We start from the raw sequence: 25,974 nt of genomic DNA, 5'->3' as shown, positions 1-25,974 counted from the left end.
TATAATCCTAATAAAATTACTTGGAAAAAAATAAATAAATAAATGTGAAATCTTAAAGGCGAACTAGTTATAATATCTATACTTCCTCCCTTGAGTCTGTCTACAGTTTGGCATGCACTCATGATTTTCCCCTATCCTCAGTCACTTGAGGATTGGCCCCTGAAAGAGAGCTGGCCAGAATTCTATCCCAAGAAATCTCAGGATGGTCCTCTAAACTGGTCTGACTGATAGGCCTTTAGTCTCTTGAATCCCTTGATTCTTTTTTAACTCTGGATTAGTTCAGCTCTTCATATCTCTGCATCCAAGTTCGAATTCCCACTACAGTGCACTTTCGTTGGGTCTTGGAGTTTCCAAACCCCTAAATAAGGACTTCAGATTTCTAACCAACTTCAAGGTATATGTTCCTGGGATTTAGCCATTCCAAAATGACCTTGCAAATCCTTCTGGAATTCTCATCAGAAACTCGCTCATGAAAATGCAATTCTGACACTAACTGTAAAGTTCTCTCACCATGCCCCACCCCTGAAAAAGAAAAGCTTTCACACATTTCCTGTGAAATGTTGTTTCCAATTGCTGAGCCAAAATCATGAACACTCACTGGGTTTGTTTGTTTTCTCTTAGGATTTGTGCATCTGGTTGGAGGGGATGGACCCTGCTCAGGGCGAGTAGAAGTGCATTCTGGGAGAGACTGGACTCCAGTGTCTGATGGGAACTTCACACTCCCCACTGCCCAGGTCATCTGTGAGGAGCTGGGGTGTGGCAAGGCTGTGTCTGTCCTGGGGGATGTGCCCTTCAGAGAGTCAGATGGACGAGTCTGGGCTGAAGAGTTCTGGTGTGAGGGGCAGGAGCCTGAGCTCTGGTTCTGCCCCAGAGTGCCCTGTCCAGGAGGCTCTTGCCACCACAGTGGGGCTGTTCAAGTTGTCTGTTCAGGTGAGATGCAGAGCAGAACTTGAACCTCCCTGCATACCGTGCTAAGGAAAACTGGGATGTGGCTGAAATCCTATTTTCTCCCATCAGAGTACACAGAAGTCCGGCTCATGAAAAATGGCACCTCTCAGTGTGAGGGACAAGTGGAGATGAATATTTCTGGAGAATGGAGAACGCTCTGTGCCTCCCACTGGAGTATGGCCAATGCCAATGTTGTCTGTCATCAGCTCAGCTGTGGAGTCGCCATCTCTACCCCAAAAGAAACATACTTTGTGGAAGGAGGTGACCAGGTCTGGAAAGCCCAATTTCACTGCTCAGGGGCTGAGTCCTTCCTGTGGAATTGCCCTGTGACTGCCCTGGGCATTCCTGACTGTACCCATGGAAACACAGCCTCTGTGATCTGCTCAGGTAAGAGAGAGGGAGGGGCTAACTGGTACTTAGGATGCTCCTTGAGTGAAATGTCTCTAAGAGCAGAAAGTGTGGAAAAACTGGCTTCAAAAGTAAGATATTTCATGGTGAGATATGGTTCTTCTCATTGTTCATTCGTTTTTCAGGTCAAGGCAAGAAGTGTTAAGAGGAATAAGATTTTTTAATAAACATTTTTACTTAAGCATAGTCATAGAGAACAATGTATAAGCAATAAGTGTATATCTTAGTCATGGCCCAACTCAGATCAATAAAGAGAGCATTAACAGCACTCCAGAAGTCATCATTACATCCCACTAATCATTATACCCTCCCTCCTCCCCAAAGAAAACAACTTTCCTAACTTCTACTGCCATAGAATATTTTTATCGATTTTTGAACTTTATATAAAATTATGTAGCATGTTTTCTTTTCTGTCTAACTTCCTTAACTCTACATTATGTTTGGGATTCCTTCATGTTGCTGTTTATAGCAACACTTGACTCATTTTATTGCTGTAGAATATTCCGTTGAATGATCACATGACCATGTATTGATCTATTCAACTGATGGTAGAAATGTGAGTTGTTTCCAGCTCTTGAATATTACAAATACAATGCTATAAATTACCATGACAGGGATTTTTGGTGCAAATATGTATTGTTTATTTTATGTGTTTAACCCTTTGTGTTTTATTTTTACTCTCTTAATAGTATAGTATTCTTTGATGAACCAAATTCTTAATCTTAATAAAGTATAACTTATCAATCTTTCCTGTACATTGAGTGTGTCTTACATCCTTTTGAAGAGAACTTTGCCTACCCCAAGATCATAAAAATATTTTCTGAGAGTATCTTATAGAAGTTTAATAATTTTTCTTTTCCATATAAAATTGTACAGTCCTTCTGGGATTGATATCTGTGTGTGGTGTGAGATAAGGGTCAAGTTTCTTATTTTAATGTGGATATCCAATTGACTCAGAATCTTCTCCTGAAAAGACTCTCTACCCCACTGCAGTGCCACCTTTGTCATAAGCAGAGTGCATGTACGTCTGAGTCTTTCTAGACTCTCTATTCTGTTCCATTGTATCATTTTTCTATCCTTGCACAAAACTACAGTTTCTTAATTATTGCAACTTTATAGTAAGTCTGGATAACTTTACTTTAAAGGAGCTACTTTACAGTAACTCCTCTAACTTTGTTGCTTTTCTTGCCAATTGTGTTGGTCATTCTTGGTATTTGGCATTTTCATATAACTTTCAGAATCAGCTTGCAATTTTTCAGCAAAAAAAAATAACATAGCTGTATCTTGATTGAGGTTACATTTAATCCACGTATGAATTTGGAGATGAATCGACTTTGACAATATTGAGTCTCCCGATTCTTTTACCTGGTATATCCCTCCATTCATTTTATGTCTTCAATTTCTCTCAGAGGTTTTGCACATCTTTTACTAGGTTTTCTCCTGGGCATTTTATGATTTTAGTGAAGATGTCCTAGGAATGAATCCTCTCTGACTTATTTTCACCTTTTATTTTTAATTTTTTTTATTTTGACATTATTTGGTATTTACAGAAAAGTTTCAATAGTATAAAAATTCCCGGATAACCTTTATCCAGATTCTCCAATGTTAGTATTTTGCTGTAATCTCTGTCTGTCTCTCTTTCCTCCTGCCCCATTTCTCCCTGAATAGGTGAAATCTTTCTGAATTCGTAGCTAACATTTGTAGGTTGCTAATATGATGCCCCTTTACCCCTAAAATACTTGAAGGAATTTCCTTACATAACCACAGTACAATTACCAAATTTAAGAAATTAACATTGCTATAATATTATTTTCTAGTCCATAAGCTTTATTCCGATTTTATTAACTGATCCATGTACAGTATTCATGGCAAAAAAGAAATGTAAGGTAATGTGCTGCATTCTGTTTTCTCCATTTACTCTCCTTTAATGTGGAACACTTTCTGAATCTTGCTTTATTTAATAACACTGGCATTTGTAAAGAATACAAGCCAAGTATTATGCAGAATGTACCTCAATTTGAGCTGTGACAATACAGAAGAGAATTAAATACTGTGGAAGCACAGTAAATTGATATTGGGGTCCATCCCACATGAACACAAATTGGCTTTGACTTTTTTCCAAAGTAGAAATTGAAAAGAAAGCATTAGCCAAATCAATCACAAAACATCAATCTTCCTTAACTGTTGCACAGTTTGAGCTGTTCATATTATATTGGATACGGCTGTTGCTACAGGGAGCACTACTTTAAGATTTCTGTAATCTACTGTTAGTCTGCAGGATTCATCGGTTTTTCCCACCGGTCATATTGGAGAGATCCTTAAATAAGGCCTACGTTCTTGATGTCCCCAAGGTATCTTATGCTATTTTGAATTAGTCACTTGAGTGGGTTTAGGTAATTCTAAGGTTCCCACTTAGCAGCCCCAATTAGAACAGAATGAAAAGCATAACATCACTTTTCCCAATGGTTTGAGTAAGGGAAGAGTCCTCAATTCAGACATCACATCCATTCCTATAATACATTCAAGCAAGGGCAAGGCAAAAACATACATTATTTTTATTTATAAATTTTTACTTTTAGCCATACTTTTACCTGCAAGCTTTCTACAATTATATCACCATATCCTCCTAAATTAATTATATTGCTTTTTCATTTACCATTGTCAGGTTTAGGTATAGACAGTACATTGAGCACCAAAAATCCCAATATTATTTCTCACCGCCCTCAAGCCATTTTCCTCCTACCAATTGGAATAACTTCCTATCCCCTGATGGTGGCTGTGCCCTGGCCCACCTGTCATTCAGAGTCATAATCCTCTCTTTTACCTTGCATCATTTTAACCTGCACTGGCTCTGACAGATCCATAGATTCCTCTTTTGTGTAATCAGTGAATAGTTTAAATTCATCAAGCCTGGGAGTAACCAAATGAATTTGCCCTGGTCTTTTTACGGTTTGAGGAGTTTGGGGACAGCTAGACCACCTAATCTCTTATGGTGATTCATAAAATTTTGGTGGCTACTCCATCTGTCTCCTCCTGTTTCATTCCATTTTTAATCAACCAGCTGAACACTTCCACCCAGTTTAATTGCCCCAACGTGTTTTTATAACCTATTGTTTCCTTTCTTTGAAAAATTCTAATCATTTTCCCATTGTTTAGCACCATTTGCAGTTGTTGGGCAAGAAGATCCACAACAGTTACCCTGATATCATCTCATCTCCCAAATAACAGCCAGATAGGGAGCCCAAGCAGCAAAAGCCCCTTTTATCACAGGGTCAAAAGCATAGGATCAGGAAAATTTTAGTATCACCATATAACCAATGCAAACATGCTTGCATTCTCAATATTTCAGCACCCTCAGAGGGAGGATTCCACTTAAGAGTGGAGCTGGACAATTCTCTTATGCAGGGCATAAGTCATGCACACCTGCCTTCATATAACTCATCGGCTTGAGAGCTTGTCTCTCCATCCACATTTCTGCAAAAGCTACAGCAAATTGAATGTCTTGCGGAAGACTGTATATGCCCTTCCATTCATCAGAATTTAGTACAAAGGAAATAGTTTTTTGATCTCCCACGCACAAAATCTAACAATAACGGTTTGGGGAAAAAATGTTTATACTATCCTCCAAAGTGTCTTAACCCTCTGACTTAATATCTCCATGTTTTAGGAGTTCCTGATTCTTTTCCCCTGCTTCATGTAAGGTCTTTTTAGTGATCTTCCACTGAATTGGGACCATATTCTGATTGTAGAAGATATCCATCCAACTCTTTTATGGTGTTATGGCCTTCCCCTTTACAGAGTAAATCACTAGCTATAACTCTGAGACTCTGGCAGCCTCAGACTGCTTCTCTTATTTTTATTTTCACTAAAACAGACCAAAGCAGCTAAGGTACCATGTTAACTCATTTCAATGAGGTAAGCATTTTTGGGTAGAAATTGACAAGCCAATTCTAAAATCTATGTAGAATGAAATGGGCAAAACAATTTTGAAGAAGGACAAATTTGGAAGCTACCTGATTTCAGGATTTAACTATAAAGTTGCAGTAACCAGGACAGTACAGTCTTGGAGTAAAGATAGATGCAACAGATCAATGCAACAGAATAGAGAGTTCAGAAATAGACCCAAATACCTGTATAGTAGGTTGACTGTATACAAAGATGCGATGACCTAATTTGTGTCCTCCTCCCTCACAAAATTCATGTGTTGAAGTCCTAATCTGCAGCACCTCAGAATATGACTGTATTTGGAGAAAGGGCTTCTAACGAGGTAATTAAGGTAAGTGAAACCATATGAATGGACCCTAATCAATATGACTGCTATCTTTATAAGAAGAGGAGGTTCAGACACAGACACACATGGGAAGAAGATCATATGAAGACACAGGGAGAAGATAGCCATCTACAAACCAAGGAGAGAGGCCTGGAACAGATCCTTGTCTTGGCCCCCATAAGAAATCAATCTTGCCAACACCTTGGTCTTAGACGTCTAGCTTCCAGAATTGTGAGAAAGTAAATTTCTGCTGTTTAAGCCACCCAGTTTGTGGCACTTTGTTATGGCAGCCCTAAAAAACTAATGCAGATGCCAAAATATTTCACTGGAGGAAGTATAGTCTTTTCAAAAAATGATGTTGGAATAAATAGATGTCTGAATGGGTGAAAAATAAACTGCAACCCTTTCTTCACACCATACCAAAAAATAAACTCAGAATTATTACCAACCTAAATGTAAAATTTTAAATTATTAAACTTCTAAATGAAAGCATAAGAGAAAATTTTCATGATCTTGGGTACACAAACATTTCCTAAGGCAGAAAAGGCATTAAGCATTTAAAAAATTGAGCGTTAGACTTCATCAAAATTTAAAACTTTTGGGGCCGGCCCATGCCCGAGTGGTTAAGTTAGCATGCTCCACTTTGGAGACCCAGGGTTTCGCTGCTTTCGGATCCTGGGCGTGGACATGGCACCACTTATTAGGCCATGTTGAGGCACTGTCCCACATGCCACGACTAGAAGGACCCACAACTAAAATATACAACTATGTACTGGGGGGGTTGGGGGAGAAAAAGCAGGAAAAAAAAAAAGAAGAAGATTGGCAACAGTTGTTAGCTCAATTGCCAATCTTTTATTTTTCTTTCTTTTTTTTTTTTGAAGGAAGACCAGCCCTGAGCTCACATCCATGCCCATCTTCCTCTACTTTATATGTGGGATGCCTACCACAGCATGGCTTGTCAAGTAGTGCCATGTCTGCACCCGGGAACCAATCTGGCAAACCCCGGGCCACCAAAGCAGAATGTGCACACTTAACAAGCCCACCACCAGGCAGGCCCCTTAATTGCCAATTTAAAAAAAAAAAAAATTTAACTTTTGCTCCTTGAAAGGCAACATTAAGAAATGAAAAGGTATTCCACTGATAGGGAAAAATTTGCAATATGTTTGTCTGACAAAATACACTCAGAATATGTAAAGAATTCTTACAGCTCAAAAACAAGACAAATATCCAGTTTAAAGATGGGAAAAGATTTGAAGAGATACATCCCAAAAGATGATATACAAATGGCCAATAAGCAAACTAAAAGATAGTTTCTGATAGCATCTTGTCATTTAATTCCACAAACATTTCCATCATGGTTGTTTACACTCCTCGTCAGGTAACGCCAATAGCTAGATGCCCTGTGAAAATCTTCCTAATGTCTCCTTTTCCTTCTTCATTTTCCATGAAATCTCTTTTACATGAGTATTTTTTTAATGACAGACTTTAGGTGAAAAATTGCAGAAATCCTTCAGAAAGGATATTTTGCTTCCTCTAGGCACCTGATTTACGGGTCACCTTATTTAAGAGGAGGTGAAGTGATTAGAAGCTGTGAGCAATAGTCTACTTTCAGTTCACTCTTCCTTCTGTGGTACAAGGGTTCTGGTTAACAGGCTCCTCCTCCTTGGCTGACCCTGAACTACACTTTGTGTTTCCTGAGCCTGTGAGTCCAGCAAAGTCTCTGCTGAGCTTTTCAGCCTCAGCTATTACCTCTGAATTGACAAAGCCCTAAAGGGGAAAGTGGCTCACCTCCGCCCTTTACTTGTCTCTGAGATCTTGCCTCCAAAACTTCTCACTGCCATGGTAGCTCTACAACACTTTCAAACACTATTGATAGGTTCCTGCTTTTCTAAATTCACTCCTAGTGCAACGCTTAGCTTAAAACAGAAAATTTGGCATTGTCAGAAGCAGAACTCTCCATAAAGAAGGCGAACTCTAAAATTACGATAACATGACTACTATGTTACAGCTTTCATCTCAGACCCCACACTAGATTGTAATTTAGTTTGATTCAATTCCCTGTTCTTCAACCCTGCTAACCCTCTGACCACTGTGGTTTCTGCAGGAAACCAGACCCAGGTGCTGCCTCAGTGCAATGACTCTGTGTCCAAACCAGCAGGCTCTGCAGCCTCAGAGGAGAGCGCTGCCCACTGCTCAGGTGAGGGGTCCCACAGGACCAGAAAACCCTTCTCATTGACCTTTAAATGCCCCATTGGCATGACTCTCTCTCCTCAGACAGCAGACAACTCCGCCTGGTGGACGGGGGTGGTCCCTGTGCTGGCAGAGTGGAGATCCTTCACCAGGGCTCCTGGGGCACCATCTGTGATGACAACTGGGACCTGAACGATGCCCATGTGGTGTGCCGACAGCTGGGCTGTGGAGAGGCCCTCAATGCCACAGTCTCTGCTCACTTTGGGGCGGGATCAGGGCCCATCTGGCTGGATGACCTGAACTGCAGAGGAAAGGAGTCCCACGTGTGGAAGTGCCCTTCCCCAGGCTGGGGGCAGCACGACTGCAGGCACAAGGAGGACGCAGGGGTCATCTGCTCAGGTCTGCGCTGCACATTGTCCATAGGCTGGTGGAGGAGGTGGGGCTCTGGAAGATGGGAGTCTCAGCCTCCAGGGCGTGTTGCTGGAAGAGCCATAGAAGAAAGCTTGCTTCCATAATGCCAGTCTTTCTAGCAGTTATGAAGATTAGGCACTCTTTTCCTCCTACAGCAGCTAAGGGTTTCGTCCTTCCTTCTCAGAAATATCTGCTGGCAGAGCCATTTCTTACAGTTTCCATTTGAAAGCAGGGCTCAGTCTTCAGTTACCCACGGTAGTAGAATCTTGAGATCCACTGTACTAGTTTCCATTTGTTGTTGTAACAAATTATCACATTATTAGTGGTTTTAAACTACATATATTTGTTATCTTCCAGTTTTGTAAGTTAGATGTCCAACACTGATCTCACTGGGCTAAAATCAAGGTGTCAGTAGGGCTGTATCTCTTCTGAGGCTCTGGAGGAGAATCCTTTTCTTGTCTTTTCAAGCTTCTAGAATCTGACTGCATCCCTTGACTCATTGCCCTCTTCCTTCATCATCAGACCAGCAATATTGCACATCTCTAACCATTCTTCCATAGTTAGATCTCCCTCTAACCAAAGCCAGGAAAAGTATTCCACTTTTAAGGATAGTGGGTCTAAGAATGTGATTAGATGACTCACCTGGTTAATCCATGACATTCCAGGTTAACCTCACCATCCCAAGATCCTTATCTTAATCACATCTGTACAGTCCCTTTTGCTATGTGAGGTAACACATTCAGAGGTCCCAGGGATTGGGACATAGGCATCTTTGGGGGTGCATTATTCTGCCTACCACCTCACTATCCTCACTCCCTTTCACACACTCTGTCAGAAGTTCTGTCAGGATGCAGGATTCAGCTTTCGCTCCATGCAGAGTGCCAGGTCAGGGGTCCTCTCAGTTCATATTCCACTACGTCATTGTGGTAGAAATAGAAAGACAGACACAAGTGGACAAAGTCAGGTAAAAAAGAGACAGTTTTCAGTCTTGCCACCTGGTGGGTGCTTCCTCAGCAAAGTCAGCGATGACTGTTCACAATCTGTGCGATAGAGAAAAACGCAGTGCGTTGAGTGGAATGTTCACTGTGCCCTGTTCCCCTACCCCTTTCAATTTTAGAGTTCCTGGCCCTCAGGATGGTGAGTGAGGACCAGGAGTGTGCTGGGTGGCTGGAAGTTTTCTACAACGGGACCTGGGGCAGTGTCTGCCGCAACCGCTTGGAAGCCATGACCTTGTCCATGATCTGCAGACAGCTTGGCTGTGGAGACAGTGGGACCCTAAATACTTCTGTTGCCTTTAGAGAAGGTTCTAGACCACGATGGGTAGATGGAATCCAGTGTCGGAAAACTGATAAGTCCCTCTGGCAGTGTCCTTCCGACCCTTGGAAATACAGTTCATGCCCTCCAACACAGGAAGCTTATATCACGTGTACAGGTGAATTACTGTCTGTTTCTATGTGTCTGTCCAGCTCTGTGGGATGTTGTTAGTGAGATTTTATATTTTCAAATCTAAGTGATGAGTGTAAGATATGTCTACAAAATGAAGTTTGAATGGGGCAAATTTAATCCATATGTCCCAACCTTGTTTCTTTTTTTTTGATTGAGATATAATTGACATATAACCTTATATTAGTTTCAGGTGTACAACATAATGATTCTACATTTGTTTATATTGGGAAATGATCACCACAATAAGTCAGCCTTAACATCCATCACCACACATAGTTAAAAGATTTTTTTCTTATGATGAGGACTTTTAAGATCTACTTTCTTAGCAACTTTCAAATATACAATACAGTGTTAACTATAGTCACCATGCTGTACATTACACCCCCAGGACTTATTTATTTTATAACTGGAAGTTTTCACCTTTTGCCCACCTTCACTCATTTTGCCCACCCCAACCCCCTACCTCTGGTACTCAGCAATCTGTTATTCGTATCTATGAGCTTGTTTTTCTTGAAGATTCCACATATAAGTATGATTCTATGGTGTTTGTCTTTCTCTGTCTGACTTATTTCACTTAGCATAATGCCCTCAAGGTCCATCCATGCTGTTGAAAATTGCAAGATTTCCTTTTTTATGGCTGAATAATATTCCATTATATACATAACACATATACCATTAATGGAATATAATGGAATAATACCATATAATGGGGTAGTATATTCCATTATATATATATATGTATATAACACATATACAACATATACATACAACATATATATATACACACACATATATACCACATTTTTTTCTTTATCTGTCATCCATTGATTGACATTAAGTTGCTTCCATGTCTTGATTATGATCACTAATGCTGCAATAAACATGGGGGTGTACATATCTTTTCAAATTAGTGTTTTCATTTCCTTCAGATAAATACCCAGAAGTTAAATTGCTGGATCATATAATAGTTATATTTTTAATTTTTTCAGGAACTTCTATACCATTTTCCATATTAGCTGCACCTATTTACATTCCCACTAACAGTGCACAAGGGTTCCCTTTTCTCAACATCCTTGCCAACTGTTATTACTTCCTCTTTTTTTTAACGATTGGCACCTACACTGACATCTGTTGCCAATCTTATTTTTTTCCCCTTCTTCTTCTCCCCAAAGACCCCCAGTACATAGTTGTATATTCTGGTTGTAGGTCCTTCTGTTTGTGCTATATGGGATGCCACCTCAGCATGGCTTGATGAGCGGTGCCATGTCTGCGCCCAGGATCGGAACGGCAACACCTTGGGCCCCCGAAGTGGAGCGTGCAAACTTAACCACTCGACCACAGGGCCGGCCCCTTGTCATTTTGATATTAGCTATTCCAACAGATGTGAGGTGATATCTCACTGTGGTTTTGATTTGTGTTTCTCTGATGATTAGTGATGTTGGGCACCTTTTTATGTACCTGTTGGCTAACTGTATGTTTTCTTCAAAAATGTCTATTCAGATCCTCTGCCCATTTTTTAATCAGATTGTTTGGTTTTTTTGGTATTGAGTTGTGTGAGCTCTTTATATATTTTGGATATTAACCCCTTATCAGAAACATAATTTACGAATATTTTCTCGCATTCTGTCAGTTGCCTTTTCATTTTGTTGATGTTTTCTTTTGCTGTGCAGAAGCTTTTAGTTTGATGTAGTCCCACTTGCCTAATTTTTGCTTTTGGTGTCAAATCTAAAAAAATCACTGCCAAGAAAAATGTCAAGGAGCTTTTCCCTATGTTTTCTTCTAGGAGTTTTATGGTTTGAGGTCTTACTTTCAAGTCTTTAATCTATTTTGAGTTAATTTTTGTGTATGGTGTAAGACGATAATCCAGTTTCATTCTTTTATGCATGTGATTGTACAGTTTTCCCAACGTTATTATTGAAGAGATTATCCTTTCCCCATTGTATATTCTTGGCTCCATTCTCGTAAATTAATTGGCCCTTTATGCATAAATTTATTTCTGGGCTCTCTATTCTGTTTCATTGATCTCTGTGTCAGTTTTTATGTCAATACCATATTGCTTTGATTACTATAGATTTGTAATATAGTTTGAAATCAGGAAGCATGTTGCCTGCAGCTTTGTTTTTTTCTTTCTCAAGATTGCTTTGGCTATTTCTTGTCTTTTGTAGTTCTATACAAATTTAAGGGTGTTTGTTCTATATCTGCAAAAAATGTCATTGGAATTTTGATAAGGGTTGCAGTGAACCTGTAGATTGCTTTGGGTAATGTGGACATTTCAATAATATTAATTCTTCCAATCAGTGAGCACAGCAAATCTTTGCAATTATTTATCTTCTTCAATGTCTTTTATCAACATCTTATAGTTTCCAGTGTACAGGTCTTTCTCCTCCTTGATTAAATTTATTTCTAGATGTTTTATTATTTTCAATGCAATCGTAAATAGTATTGTTTTCTTTTGTGTGTGTGTGAGGAAGATTGGCCCTGAGCCAACATCTGTTGCCAATCCTTCTCCTTTAGCTTGAGAAAGATTTGTCGCTGAGCCAACATCTGTACCAATCTTCCTCTGTTTTATGTGGGGTGCTGCCACAGCGTGGCTTGACAAGCTGTGCTGGGTCCATGCCCAGGATCCAAACCTGTCAAGCCCAGGCCACCGAAGTGGAGTGCATGAACTTAACCACTACGCCACTGGGCCAGCCTGGGGATTGTTTTCTTAATTTCTCTTTCTGATACTTCGTTGTCAGTGTATAGAAATGCAACTATGTTTGTATGTAGATATTGTACCCTGCAACTTTACTGAATTCGTTTATTAATTCTAACAGCTTTTTGGTAGAGTCTTTCGGATTTTCTATATATAATGTCACGTCATCTGCAAATAGTGACAGTTTTACTTCTTCCTTTCAGATTTGCATGTCTTTTCTTTCTTTCTCTTGCCTAACTGGTAGGGCTAATAATGCCAAAACTATATTCAATAAAAGTAACAAAAGTAAGCATCCTTGACTTGTTTGTGATGTCAGAGGAAAAGCTTTCAGCTTTTTGCAGTTGAGTATGTTGTTAGTTGTAGCCTTGTCATATATGGCCTTTATTACATTGAGGTACAATCTTTCTTTACTCAACTTGTTGAGAGTTTTTATTATAAATGTATGTTGAATTTTGTCAAATGCCTTTTCTGCATCTATGGAGATGATCATATGATTTTATTTTTATTGAGGTCATGTTGGCTTACCATATTATACAAACTTCAGGTGTACATTATTGTATTTCACTTTCTGTATAGACTGCATTGTGTTCACCGCCAATAGTGTACTTCTTATCTGTCACCATACATATGTGCCATTTTACCACTTTTGCCCTCCCCCAACCCCTTTCCCCTTTGGTAACCGCTAATCTGTTCTCTATGTCCACGTGTTTGTTTATCTTCCACATATGAGTGAAATCATATGGTGTTTGTCTTTCTCTGTCTGACTTATTTTGATTAGCATAATACTCTCAAGATCTGCCCATGTTGTCGCAAATGATACAATTTTATCTTTTTTATGACTGATTTGTATTCCATTGTATATATACATACCACATTTTCTTTATCCATTCATCCATTAATGGGCACTTGGGTTGCTTCCATGTCTTGGCTGCTATGAATAATGCTGCAATGAACATAGGGGTGCATAAGTCTCTTTGAATGGTTGATTTCATGTTCTTTGGATAATACTCAGTAGTGAGATAGCTGGATCATATGGTATTTCTATTTTTTATTTTTTGTGAAATCTCCATACTTTTTTCTGAAGTGGCTACACCAGTTTGCATTCCTAACAGCACTGTATGAGGGTCCCTTTTTCTCCACATCCTCTCCAACATTTGTTATTTCGCATCTTGTAAATTATAGCCATTATGACATGTGTAAGGTGATATCTCATTGTAGTTTTGATTTGCATTTTCCAAATGAGTGATGTCGAACATCTTTTCATGTGCTTGTTGGCCATCTGTATATCTTCTTTGGAAAAACGTCTGTTCATATCTTCTGCCCATTTTTTGATGAGGTATTTTTTTGAGTTATATGAGTTCTTTATATATTTTGGAAATTAACACCTTGTCGGATATATGATTTGCAAATATTTTCTCCCAGTTGCTGTGTTGCCTTTTGTTTTGTTCATGGTTTCGTTTGCCTTGCAGAAGCTTTTTAGTCTGATGTAGTCTGATTTGTTAGTTTTTTCTTTTGTTTCCCTTCCCTGAGTAGACACGGTGTTCAAAAAGATACTACTAAGACTGATGTCAAAGAGTGTACTGCCTATACTTTCATCTAGGAGTTTAATGGTTTCAGGTCTTACATTCGAGTCTTTAATACATTGTGAGTTAATTTTTGTCTAAGGGGTAAGATAATGGTCTACTTTCATTCTTTTGCATGTGGCTGTCCAGTTTTCCCAGCACCATTTATTGAAGAGACTTTCCTCTCTCCGTTGTATGTTCTTGGTTCCTTTGTCAAAGAATACCTATCCATAGATGTGTGGTCTTATTTCTGACCTCTCAATTCTTTTCCATCGATCTAGGTGTCTGATTTTCTGCCAGCACCAAGCTATTTTGATTGCTATAGCTTTGTAGTATATTTTGAAGTCAAGGATTGTGATACTTCCAGATTTGTTCTTTTTCTCAGGATTGCTTTGACTATTCAGGGTCTTTTGCTGTCCCATATAAATTTTAGGACTATTTGTTCTATTTCCATGAAGAATGTCATTGGGATTCTGATAGGGATTGCATTGAATCTGTAGATTTCTTTAGGTAATATGGACATTTTAACTATGTTTATTCTTCTAGTCTGTGAGCATGGAATATCTTTCCATTTCTTTATGTTGTCTTTGATTTTTTTCAATAATGTCTGATAGTTTTCAGTGTATAGGCCTTTCCTCTCCTTGGTTAAATTTATTCCTGGGTATTCTATTCTTTTTGCTATGATTGTAAATGGGATTGTATTCTAGACTTCTCTTTCTGCTCATTTGTTATTAGTGTATAGAAATGCAACCGATTTTTATAAGTTGATTTTGTACCTTGAAACTTTGCTGTAGCTATTATTTCTAATAGTTTTCTGGTGGATTCTTTAGGATTTCCTATATGTAGATTCATGTCATCTGCAAACAGTGAGAGTGTCACTTTTTCCTTTCCAATTTGGATCCCTTTTATTTCTTTTTCTTGCCTAATTGCTCTGGCTAAAACTTCCAGCACTATGTTGAATAAGAGTAGTGAGAGTGGGCCCCTTTGTCTTGTTCCTGTTCTCAGAGGGATAACTTTCAGCTTTTCACCATTAAGTACGATGTTGGCTGTGGATTTGTCATATATGACCTTTGTTATGTTGATGTACTTTCCTTCTATACCCATTTTATTGAGAGTTTTTATCATAAATGAATGTTGGATCTTGTCAAATGCTTTCTCTGCATCTATTGAGATGATCATGTGATTCTTATCCCTCATTTTGTTCATGTGGTGTATCACATTGATTGATTTGCAGATGTTCAACCATCCCTGAATCCCTGGAATAAATCCCACTTGATCGTAGTGTATGATCCTTTTAATGTATTGTTGTATTCGATTTGCTAATATTTTGTTGAGGACTCCTGCATCTATGTTCCTCGGCAATATTGGTCTGTAATTTTCCTTTTTTGTGTTATCCTTGTTTGTTTTTGGTATCAGGGTAATGTTGGCCCTATAAGATGAGTTAGGAAACATCTCATCCTCTACAATTTTTTGGAATAATTTGAGAAGGACAGGTATTAAATTTTCTTTGAATGTTTGTAGAATTCTCCAGAGAAGCCATCTTGTCCTGGACTTTTGTTTTTTGGGAGGTTTTTCATTACTGTTTCAGTCTCTTCATTTGTGATTGGTCTATTCAGATTCTCTATTTTTTTCTTGATTCAGTTTTAGGAGGTTGTGTGATTCTAAGAATTTATCCATTTCTTCTAGGTTATAAAGTTTGTTGGTGTATTGCATTTCATAATATTCTCTTACAATCCTTTGTAATTCTGTGGTGCCCATTGTCATTTCTACTCTTTCATTTCTGATTTTATTTATTTGAGTCTTCTCTCTTTTTATCTTAGCGAGTATGGTTAATAGCATGTCAGTTTTGTTTATCTCCTCAAAGAACAAGCTCTTAGTTTCATGGATCCTTTCTATTGTTTTCTTAGTCTCTATTTTGTTTATTTCTATTCTGACTTTTATTATTTCCTTCCTTCTACTGGCTTTGGGCTTTGTTTGTTCTTTCTCTAGTTCTTTTAGGTATACTATTAGATTGTTTGTTTGAGGTTTTCCTTGTTTGTTGAGGTAAGCCTGTATTGCTATAAGTTTCCCTCTTGGTACCACTTTTGCTGCATCCCATAGGTTTTGATGTGTTGTGTTTTCATTTTCATTTGCCCCCAGGTATTTTTTTATTTCTACTTTTATTTCTTCATATCCAATAGTTGTTCAGTAGCATGTTGTTTAGTCTCCATGTATTTGTGTCTTTTCCAGCTTACTCCTTATAGCTGATTTCTAGTTTCTTACCATTTTGGTCAAAAAAGATGCTTGATAGGATTTCAATCTTCTTAAATTTATTGAGGCTCACCTTGTTTCCCAACATGTGGTCTATCTTTGAGAATGTTCCATATGCACTTGAGAAGAATGTGTATTCAACTGTCTTTGGATAGAATGTTCTACGTATATCTATTAAACTCATCTGGTCTAGTGTTTCATTTAGGGTCACTGTGTCCTTGTTGACTTTCTGTCTGGATGATCTATCCATTGACATAAGTGGGGTGTTAAGGTCCCCTACTATTATTGTGTTGCTGTCGGTTTCTCCCTTTAGGTCTGTTAATAGTTCCTTTATATATTTTTGTACCCCCGTGTTAGGTGCATTTATATTAATGAGTGTATGTCTTCTTGGTGGAATATGTCTTTTATCATTATATAAAGCCTATCTTTATCTCTCTTTATCTTTTTTATCTCAAAATCTGCTTTGTCTTATATAAGTTTGTCCACTTCCACTTTCTTTTGTTTGGAGTATCATCTTCCATCCCTTCACTCTGACCCTATGTTTTTCTTTAGAGCTGAGATGTGTTTCTGGAGGCAGAATATTTTGGGGTCTTGTTTTTTAATACATCCAGCCACCCTGTGTCTTTCAAGTAGTGAATTCAATCAATTTACATTTAGAGTGATTATTGATGTATGAGGTCTTAATATAGCCATTTTATCTTTTGTTTTCCAGTTGTTCTATACTTCCATTGTTTCTTCTTCTTTGTATTTCTGTCTGCCATTTCAGTTTGGTGGTGTTTTGTGATTTTTTTCCTCAGTTTTCTCTTTATTTGTGATTTGTGACTTTACTCTAATTTTTTGTTCTGTGGTTACCATGAGGTTTGTATAAAAGAGCTCATAGATAAGATAGTACTTTTTCTGATGGCATTTTATATCCATCAGACTATACAGATTCCATTCCTTCCCTCTTCCCCTTCTATGTTTTTGTTCTCACAAATTATTCTTTTTTGTCATGTGAGTTTGTAACCAGATTAAAATGTTTATAGTTATTTTGATGCTTTCTTTCCCTTCATCATTTATGTTATAATTAGGCGTTTGCTAACCTATTCAGATATAGAACTCCAATTTTCTGAATTTGTCTATTTATCTCCTTCCTCAAAGCTTTGTAAACTCTTGCCCTTTTGTTTCAGGTAGGAGGGTTCCCTTCACCTTTTCTTGTAAGGCAGGTCTAGTGGCAATGAACTCCCTCAGCTTTTGACTGTCTGAGAAATCTTCTTTTCCCCTGTCATATCTGAAGGATAATTTCAGTGGATAGAGTATTCTTGGCTAATAGTTTTTGTCTTTCAGTATTTTGAATATTCCTTCCATTGTCTCCTTGACTGTAGGGTTTCTGCTGAGAAATCCACTGAAAGCCTTATGGGGCTTCCTTTGTAGGTTATTTTCTTCTCTTTTTCTGCCCTTAATATACTTTTTTGTCTTTGACTTTTGACAGTTTAATATTATATATGTTGGAGAAGGTCTTTTTGAATTGATATAATTAGGAGTTCTATTAACTTAATGTATGTTCACATGCAGTCCCTTCCCCAGGTTTTGGAAGTCCTCAGCTATTATTTCTTTGAGTAAGGTCTCTGCTCCTTTCTCCCGCTCTTCTCCCCCTGGGATACCTATAATCCTTATGTTACTTTTCCTAACTAGTCAGATATTTCTTGAAGAATTTCTTCACTTTTTAAAATCTTGATTCTCTCTCCTCCTCCACCTGAATTATTTCTATGTTTTTATCTTCAAGTTTACTAATTCTCTCCTCCATAAGATCTGCTCTATTCTTAATGCTTTCTACATTTCTTTTTTATCTCATTAATTGTGTTCTTCATATCCAGAATTTCTGTTTGGTTTTTTTTCTTAGAGCTTCAATCTCTTTGGTGAAGTGTTCCTTCTGTTCCTTAATATTATTCCTGAGCTCACTGAACTATCTTTCTCAGTTTTCTTGTAACTTGTTAAGTTTCTTTATGACAGCTATTTGAATTCTCTGTCAGTTAGGTTGTAATCTTCTGTGACTCTGAGTTTGGTTTCTGGAGAGTTGTCATAATCCTTCTTTTCTTCCATTTTGCTGTAGTTCTTCCTGGTGTTTGATGAATTGATCCTCTACCAGTGCATTTGTGGTAGTAATCACCTTTTCTTATTAAAATACAGCTTTGGTTACTTTGGTTCTGGTCTCCTTGGTCTCATGTTCCTCCACTGCGTCTCCAGAGGTTCAAATGCTGTTGTCCTGTGCACCACTTGCACTGCTGGTCCTGAGTTGTCTGGGGGTGCTTGTTGCACCACTCCCAGGGCTGCTGGGTTCACAGTTGTTGCTGTCACTGGAAGGGGCCTGGGACCTGGGGACTTGTATATAGCCCCCATTGCTGGTGGAGCTGATCTCAAGGGTGGCGTCGCTGGGGGCTGGGGGATTCCACCCTGTCTGCTTGCAGTTGTGTGGGTCAGGCTGCTGCCACTCCACTGACCATTGTGGGATGGAGCCACCACCAGGTGCTACTGCCACTGGCCACCACTGCCATGACTCCTTAGGTGTTTACACAGATGGGGCTGGGCCACCCTTACCTCCACTCACAGTCATCTGACTGCTGTGTGAACATTTACACCCTGTATTGCTGTCACTGGGGGAGGGGGGCTTCTCCCATAGCTCCACAGCTTTCCAGGAAATCCTCTCATGGTCTATGGATGTCTGTTTGGTTGTAATTTAGAGGGGAGAGACAAAAGGAACCACTCACTCTACCATGATGCTGATGTCACTCCCAAGATGATCATATGATTTTTATCCTTCATTTTGTTAATATAGTGTATCATATTAATTGATTTGCAGATGTTGAACCATCCTTGTATCCCTTGAATAAATCCCTCTTGATCATGGTGTATGATCCTTTTAATGTATCATTGAATTTTGTTTGCTAGTATTTTCTTGAGGATTTTTGCATGTTCTGTATTCATTAGGGATATTTGACCGTAATGTTCTTTTCTGTAAGTGTCCTCGTCCAGGTAATACTAGCTTCATAAAATGAGTTTGGAAATGTTCGTTCCTCTTCTATTTTTGGAAGCGTTTGAGAAGGATTGGTATCCTTCTTTGAATGTTTGGTAGAATTCACTAGTAAAGCCATCACGTCCTGGACTTTTGTTTGTTAGGATGTCTTCAATTACTGGTTTAATCTCCTTACTAGTAATCTGTCCAGAATTTCTATATGATTCAGTCTTAGTAGTTTTTATGTTTCTATGAATTTATCCATTTCTTGTAGATTGTCCAATTTGTTAGCAGATAATTGTTCATAGTCATCTCTTAGGATATTTTGCATTTCTGTAGCTTCAGTTGTAATGTCTCCTCTTTCACTTCTGATTTTATTTGTCTGAGTTTTCTCTCTTTTTTTCTAGTGATTCCAGCTAAAGGTTTGTCAACTTTATCTTTTCAAAAAATCAACTCAGTTTCATTAATCTTTTCTATTGTCTTTTAGTCTCTATTTTATTTCTGAGAGTAACATAGGATCTATCTTAGAGAATGTTCCATGCACGCTTGAGAAGAATGTGTATTCCTTTGCTTTTGGATAAAATGTTTTGTATGTGTCTGCTAATGCCATCTGAGCTAATGTGTCATTGAAGGCCAATGTTTCCTTATTGAATTTCTGGCTGAATTATCTATCCATTGATATAAGGAGGATATTAAAGTCCCCTACTATCATTATACTGCTTTTTATGTCTCCTTTTAGGTCTATTAGTATTTGCTTTATGTATAGGTGCTCCTATGTTGGATGCATAAATATTTATAAATATTATATCCTTTTGTTGGATTGACTCTTTTATCATTATATAATGGCCTTCTTTTCCTTCAGAACAGTCTTTGTCTTAAAGTCTATTTTGTCTGAAATAAATATAGCTACCCAGCTTTCTTTTGGTTTCCATTTGCATGTAAAATCTTTTTCCATCCCTTCTGTTAAGCTTTCTAAGGAATTGCTAATGCAGTATTAGATTATGTTTATTAACCTATATTTGCTCAGTCAGAAGGATGAGAAGTAAGACTTCAGTCATACGAATCACTTACTATGTCCTAGTCATTATATTGAATTTTTTCACATTTAATGAAATTCAATATGTGCAACAAAGTTTTAATAGGTATTATGGTGATAATTTTACTCAGATGAGGAAACTGAGGTTAGGAGTATTTAAATGATATACTCAACACCTTAAAGTAAACAAGGCACAGTGCAGGGAATCCAATGCTGTTTGCTCCATCTCATAAGCTTATGATTTTTTTACTCTGCAAGGCATTTACATCACTCAGACTACTTCTCAAGTCTGTCTACTTACAGACAGTAATTGAGTCCCTGTAGGTACAAACTTATGTTCCAGGCATGAGGACAGAGAAGAGAAGGAAATATAGTTACTGTGGAAAGGAAAATGCCTCTTTTCTGTCAATTCACCACTGTACTCTACTATCAATACAATTCTGGTCGCCAAATTTTGGGGGGTTTCCAACCTAGAAATTCTCTGACACCAATTGAGTGTCATACAATGTAACTCAATTCTGACACTAGCTACCTGGAAATAGCATCAGATCCCACAGGTTAAGGGCTCAGTCTACAAGACTGCTCCTACTTTAGACACCAATAACAAGTCCAGGTTGTCACCTGTGCTTCTGATGACCAACTGTAAACCAGAGGTTCCCACAACCCCCTCTATGGGTTTGATAATTTGCTAAAATAGCTCACAAAACTGGGTGAAATCATTTACTTACTAGATTTTATTATAAAAAGATACAACTCAGGAACAATCACATAGAAGAGATACATAGGACAAGGTATGGGGAAAGGTGCAAGGAAGTCCCATGCCCTCTCAATGCATTCCATTCTCCCAGCACCTTCATGTGTTCACTAACTCAGAAGCTTTCCAAACTCCATTGTTTAATATTTATGTAGACTCTTCATTTGGAGGCATGACTGATATAACTATTGGCCATCAGTGATTGATTCAACTTCCAATCCCTTTCCCCTCCTAATAGGTCAGGGGGTGGGGTTGAAAGTTCTGCCTTCTAATCACATGGCTTATTCCTATGGCAACTAGCCCCCATCTTGTGGTTATCTCTCTAGGAGCTTTCCAAAAATCACTCTATTACATAAACTTACCTATGGTTGAAAGAGGCTTCTTATGAATAACTAAAAGAAAACCCTTGCAGTATTATCTCTCTGCTTCATAGATATTTCAGCATCCAGGAACAAGAACTAATATTATAACGAAAGATGCCCCTAAAGCTCTTATCACTTAGGAAATTAGGGTTTTAGGAGCTGTGTGCCACGAGTATGGGAAGAAGACCAAAGACATATTTCTTATTATGTATCACATGCTGCCTTCATGGAGCTACAATCCAATGCTAAAAACACTCTCTGGACAGAAATTTCTAGTGTCATGAAGAAATAGAAAGTTCTGAGGAAGTGTGCACGTGCGGCAAAAGAATAAATCCATTTAGAGTGAGACCTGAAAAACAAATCAATAAAGCCAATAAAGGAAAGAAAGTGGAGAGATCTTTTTGGTCAGTGTAAATACTGAGGTGTGGGAAATATGGTGTCTATGAGGTACTGAGAAAAGTCCATCATGGCCATAACAGAAAGAGGTTGAGGGAGAGCTATGCAGGTTTACCCTGGAATGGTGAGCAGAGCCAAGACTGCTCTTAGGCAGGACCCAAGACCCAAGAAAACAATCCTGTTAAAGAGTAATTTGTTTATCTTTTTGTCTACCTCATCATGGAGAACTGCTGTGTGGTCAGTGGCCTGGGTTCCCTGTATCTTTCTGTTTGAATTTATCTCTTCTAAGAGGCCCTCAGAATCCAAGTCTTCTTGACTGATCCTTCATCCTCTGGGCCTTCCTCCTTTACTACTGTGTACTAATATGTCCCTTTCATCTGACTCTCTCAAAATCTTCTGCAGAGTCTCCTGGAATTTTGAGCCCATCATCTTCAAATTCCCTTATATCATCACTATTGCCTTCACTTTCATGTTCTGATAAAAACTTGACTTTTCTCTGAAAACACTGATTTCCCTGTGAATCGGAGGCTGTGTGTTTCTCTTTCAACACACTTTTCTCTGGACTGAGACTTGGAACAGTTATACTCCTTGCTCTCAGTTGTCCTTTTCAGTAATTCCTCTTCTGTGTTTCTTCTCAACATCCAGCTACTTTGAAATTCATTCCATGAAGCAATGCTACCCACTATTTGTTTGTTGTTGTCATCATCCAACCTTCTAGTCACTTCCCTTTGTCCACTGAAGACTGCAACTTTAGGCTCACCAGGTTCTTCATCTCTGCCTTATTCCTGGAACCATTAGTCATTACTTCAGCATCTTTAAACACAACTGATACAACATTCTGGTCTCTCAACTCATTGAGATCCTCATTTCTAAGCACCTTTCCTTCCATTCCTTCTCTGCCTATGCATACACTAATAATCATCAATAACTAAACATCTTGAAATCTTGATTTCTTTATTCCATTCTCTGACCACTGCTTCTTATCCTTGAACCTTTTCTATTTCTTTATTGAGATAACATTGGTCTGTAACATTATATAAATTTCAAATGTACATCATATTTCCTTTTTTATCACTTTTTTAATTTTATTTTTATTGCAGTAATATTGGATTATAACACTATATAACTTTCAGGTGTAAATAGTAATATATTTTGAATTTTGTGTAGATTACATCATGCTCAGCAACCAAAAACTAATTATAATCCATTGCCACACATGTGTGCCTAACCACCCTTTTCCCTCTCCTCCCTCCTCCCTTCCCCTCTGGCAAGCACCAATCCAATCTCTGTTGCTATGTGTTTGTTTGTCATTGTTTTTATCTTCTACTTATGAGTGAGATCATGTGGCATTTGATGCTTTATCCCTCTGACTTATTTCACATAGCATAATACTCTCAACATCTATCCATGTTGTCACAAATGGCCAGATTTCATCATTTCTTATGGCTAAGAAGTATTCCATTGTGTATATATACCATGTCTTCTTTATCCATTCACCCCTTGATGAGCACCTAGGTTGCTTCCAAGTCTTGGCTATTGTGAATAAGGCTGCAATGAACATAGAGGTGCATGTATCTTTATGCATTCGTGTTTTCAAGTTCTTCGGATAAATACCCGGCAGTGGAATAGCTGGATCATATGGTAGGTCTATTCTTAATTTTATGACGAAACTCCATTCTGCTTTCCATAGTGGCTGCACCAGTTTGCACTCCCACCAGTAGTGTACAGGGTTCCCTTCTCTCCACATCCTCTCCAACACATGTTTCCTATTGTGTTAAGTATAGCCATTCTGATGGGAGTGAGGTGATACCTCATTGTAGTTTTGATTTGAATTTCCCTGATAGCTAATGATGTTGAGCATCTTTTCATATGCCTGTTGGCCACTCGTATATCTTCTTTGGAGAAATCTCTGTTCAGATCTTTTGCCTATTTTTTAACTGGGTTTTGGTTTTTTTGTTGTTGAGACATATGAGTTCTTTGCATATTTTGCATATTAACCCTTCATCTGATATATGGTTTGCAAATATCTTCTCCCAATTGTTAGGTTGTTTTTTCATTTTGTTGATGGTTTCCTTTGCTGTGTGGAAGCTTTTTAGTTTGACGTAGTCCCATTGTTTATTTTTTCTTTTGTTCCCCTTGCCCGGTCACTCATGTACTTGAAAATATACTGCTAAGACTGATGTCAAAGTGCATACTGCCTATGTTTTCTAGTAGAATTTTCATGGTTTCAGGTCTTACATTCAAGTCTTTAATCCATTTTGAGTTTATTTTTGTGCATGGTATAAGATAATGGTCTACTTTCATTCTTTTGCATTTTCTTTTTTTGTGTTGTCCTTGTCTGGTTTTGGTATCAGGATAATGTTGGCTTGTAGAATGAGTTAGGAAGTCTCCCCTCCTCTTCAATTTTTTGGAAGAGTTCGAGAAGGATAGATATTAAGTCTTCTTTTAATGTTTGGTAGAATTCACTAGGGAAGGCATCTGGTCCTGGACTTTTATTTTGGGGGATGTTTTTATTATTGTTTCAGTTTCCTTACTAGTGATTGGTCTATTCAAATTCTCTGCTGCTTCTTGTTCAAGTTTTGGAAGATTGTATGATTCTAATAATTTATCCATTCTTCTAAATTATACAATTTGTTGGCATAGCTTTTCATAGCATTATCTTATAATCTTTTGTATTTCTGAGTTGTCTGTTGTAGTTTGTCCTCTTTCATTTCTGATTTTATTTATTTGATCCATCTCTCTTTTTTTCTTGGTGAGTCGAGCTGAAGGTTTGTCAATTTTGTTTATCTTTTCAAAGAACAAGCTCTTGGTTTCATTAATTTTTCTATTGTGTTTTAGTCTCTATTTCATTTATTTCTGCTCTGATTTTTATTTCCTTCCTTCTGCTGATTTGGGGATTTGTTTGTTCTTCTTTGCCCAGTTTCTTAGGTGCACTGTTGGATTGTTTATATGGGATTTTTCTTGTTTGTTGAGGTAGGCCTGAATTGCTATAAACTTCCCTTTTGGAACTACTTTTGCTGTATCCCATAGATTTTGGCATGTCACATTTCCATTTTCTTTTGTCTCCAGATATTTTTTTATTTCTCCTTTGATTTCTTCATTGACCCAATCGTTGTTCAGTAGCATTTTGTTTAATCTCCACATTTTTGTGGCCTTTCTGATTTTCTTCCTGTAATTGATTTCTAGTTCCATACCTTTGTGGTTAGAAAAGATGCTTGGTATTATTCCAGTATTCTTAAATTTATTGAGACTTGTTTTGTTGCCTAATATGTGATCAGTCCTGGAGAAGGTGCCATGTGCATTTGAAAAGAATGTGTATTCTGTGGGTTTTGGATGGAATGTTCTATATATATCCACTAAGTCCATCAGGTCTAATGTGCCATTTAAATCCAGTGTTTCCTTATTGATCTTCTGTTTGGATCATCTGTCCATTGGTGTAAGTGGAGTGTTAAAGTCCCCTACTATTATTGTGTTACTGTCTATTTCTGCTTTTATGTCTGTTAATAATTGCTTTCTGGATTTAGCAATGCTCCTATGTTGAGTGCATAGATATTTACAAGTGTTATATCTTCTTGTTAGATTGTTCCCTTTATCATTATGTAGTGCCCTTTTTCGTCTCTTGCTACAGTTTTTGTTTTAAAGTCTATTTTGTCTGATATAAGTATTGCTACCCCTGCTTTCTTTTCTCTGCCATTTGCATGGAGTATCTTTTTCCATCCCTTCACTTTCAGTGTCTGAGTGTCTTTAGGTCTGAAGTGTGTCTCTTGAATGCAGCATATATATGGGTCTTGTTTTTTTATCCAATCCGCCACCCTATGCCTTTGGATTGGAGTGTTTAGTCCATTGACATTTAAAGTAGCTACTGATAAATACGTATTTATTGCCATTTTGTTACTTTTTTCCTGGGTGTTTTAGTAGTTCTTCTCTGTTCATTTCTTCTTATCTTGCTCTCTTCCTTTGTGGTTTCATGGCTTTCTTTAGTAATGTGTTTGATTTCTTTCTTCTTATTTATTTGTTTTTTATTTTAGGTTTCTGGTTTGTGATTACCATGAGGTTCCTATATAATATTCTACATATATAGCAATCTGTATTGAGTTGATAGTCTCTTTAGCTTGACCTCTTTCTAAAAGCTCTACTCTTTTACTCCTCTCCTCCCACATTTTATGTTTTGGAAATCATATCTAGTCTCTTGTTTTGTGTGTGTCTATCCGTTACCCTCTTATCATTGAAATAGGTAATTTTAGTACTTTGTCT

At 37.9% G+C, this 25,974-nt stretch overlaps 1 protein-coding gene across 1 annotated transcript in view; it reads left to right on the top strand.

Annotated features, from left to right (window-relative positions):
* LOC100147591 (antigen WC1.1) overlaps window positions 1–25,974 on the top strand; it is a 52,848-nt gene that overhangs the window by 18,062 nt on the left and 8,812 nt on the right. Inside the window, exons 3-7 of the mRNA XM_005610904.3 lie at window positions 622–930; window positions 1,018–1,335; window positions 7,731–7,823; window positions 7,901–8,215; window positions 9,345–9,659. Of these exons, the coding sequence (XP_005610961.2) occupies window positions 622–930; window positions 1,018–1,335; window positions 7,731–7,823; window positions 7,901–8,215; window positions 9,345–9,659 (1,350 nt within the window). The remainder of the gene's footprint in view (window positions 1–621; window positions 931–1,017; window positions 1,336–7,730; window positions 7,824–7,900; window positions 8,216–9,344; window positions 9,660–25,974) is intronic.

This window comes from Equus caballus, chromosome 6 (assembly GCF_041296265.1).
Source record: "Equus caballus isolate H_3958 breed thoroughbred chromosome 6, TB-T2T, whole genome shotgun sequence".
Classification (NCBI taxonomy): Eukaryota; Metazoa; Chordata; class Mammalia; order Perissodactyla; family Equidae; genus Equus; species Equus caballus.
This window is presented reverse-complemented; position numbering and strand designations above follow the sequence as displayed.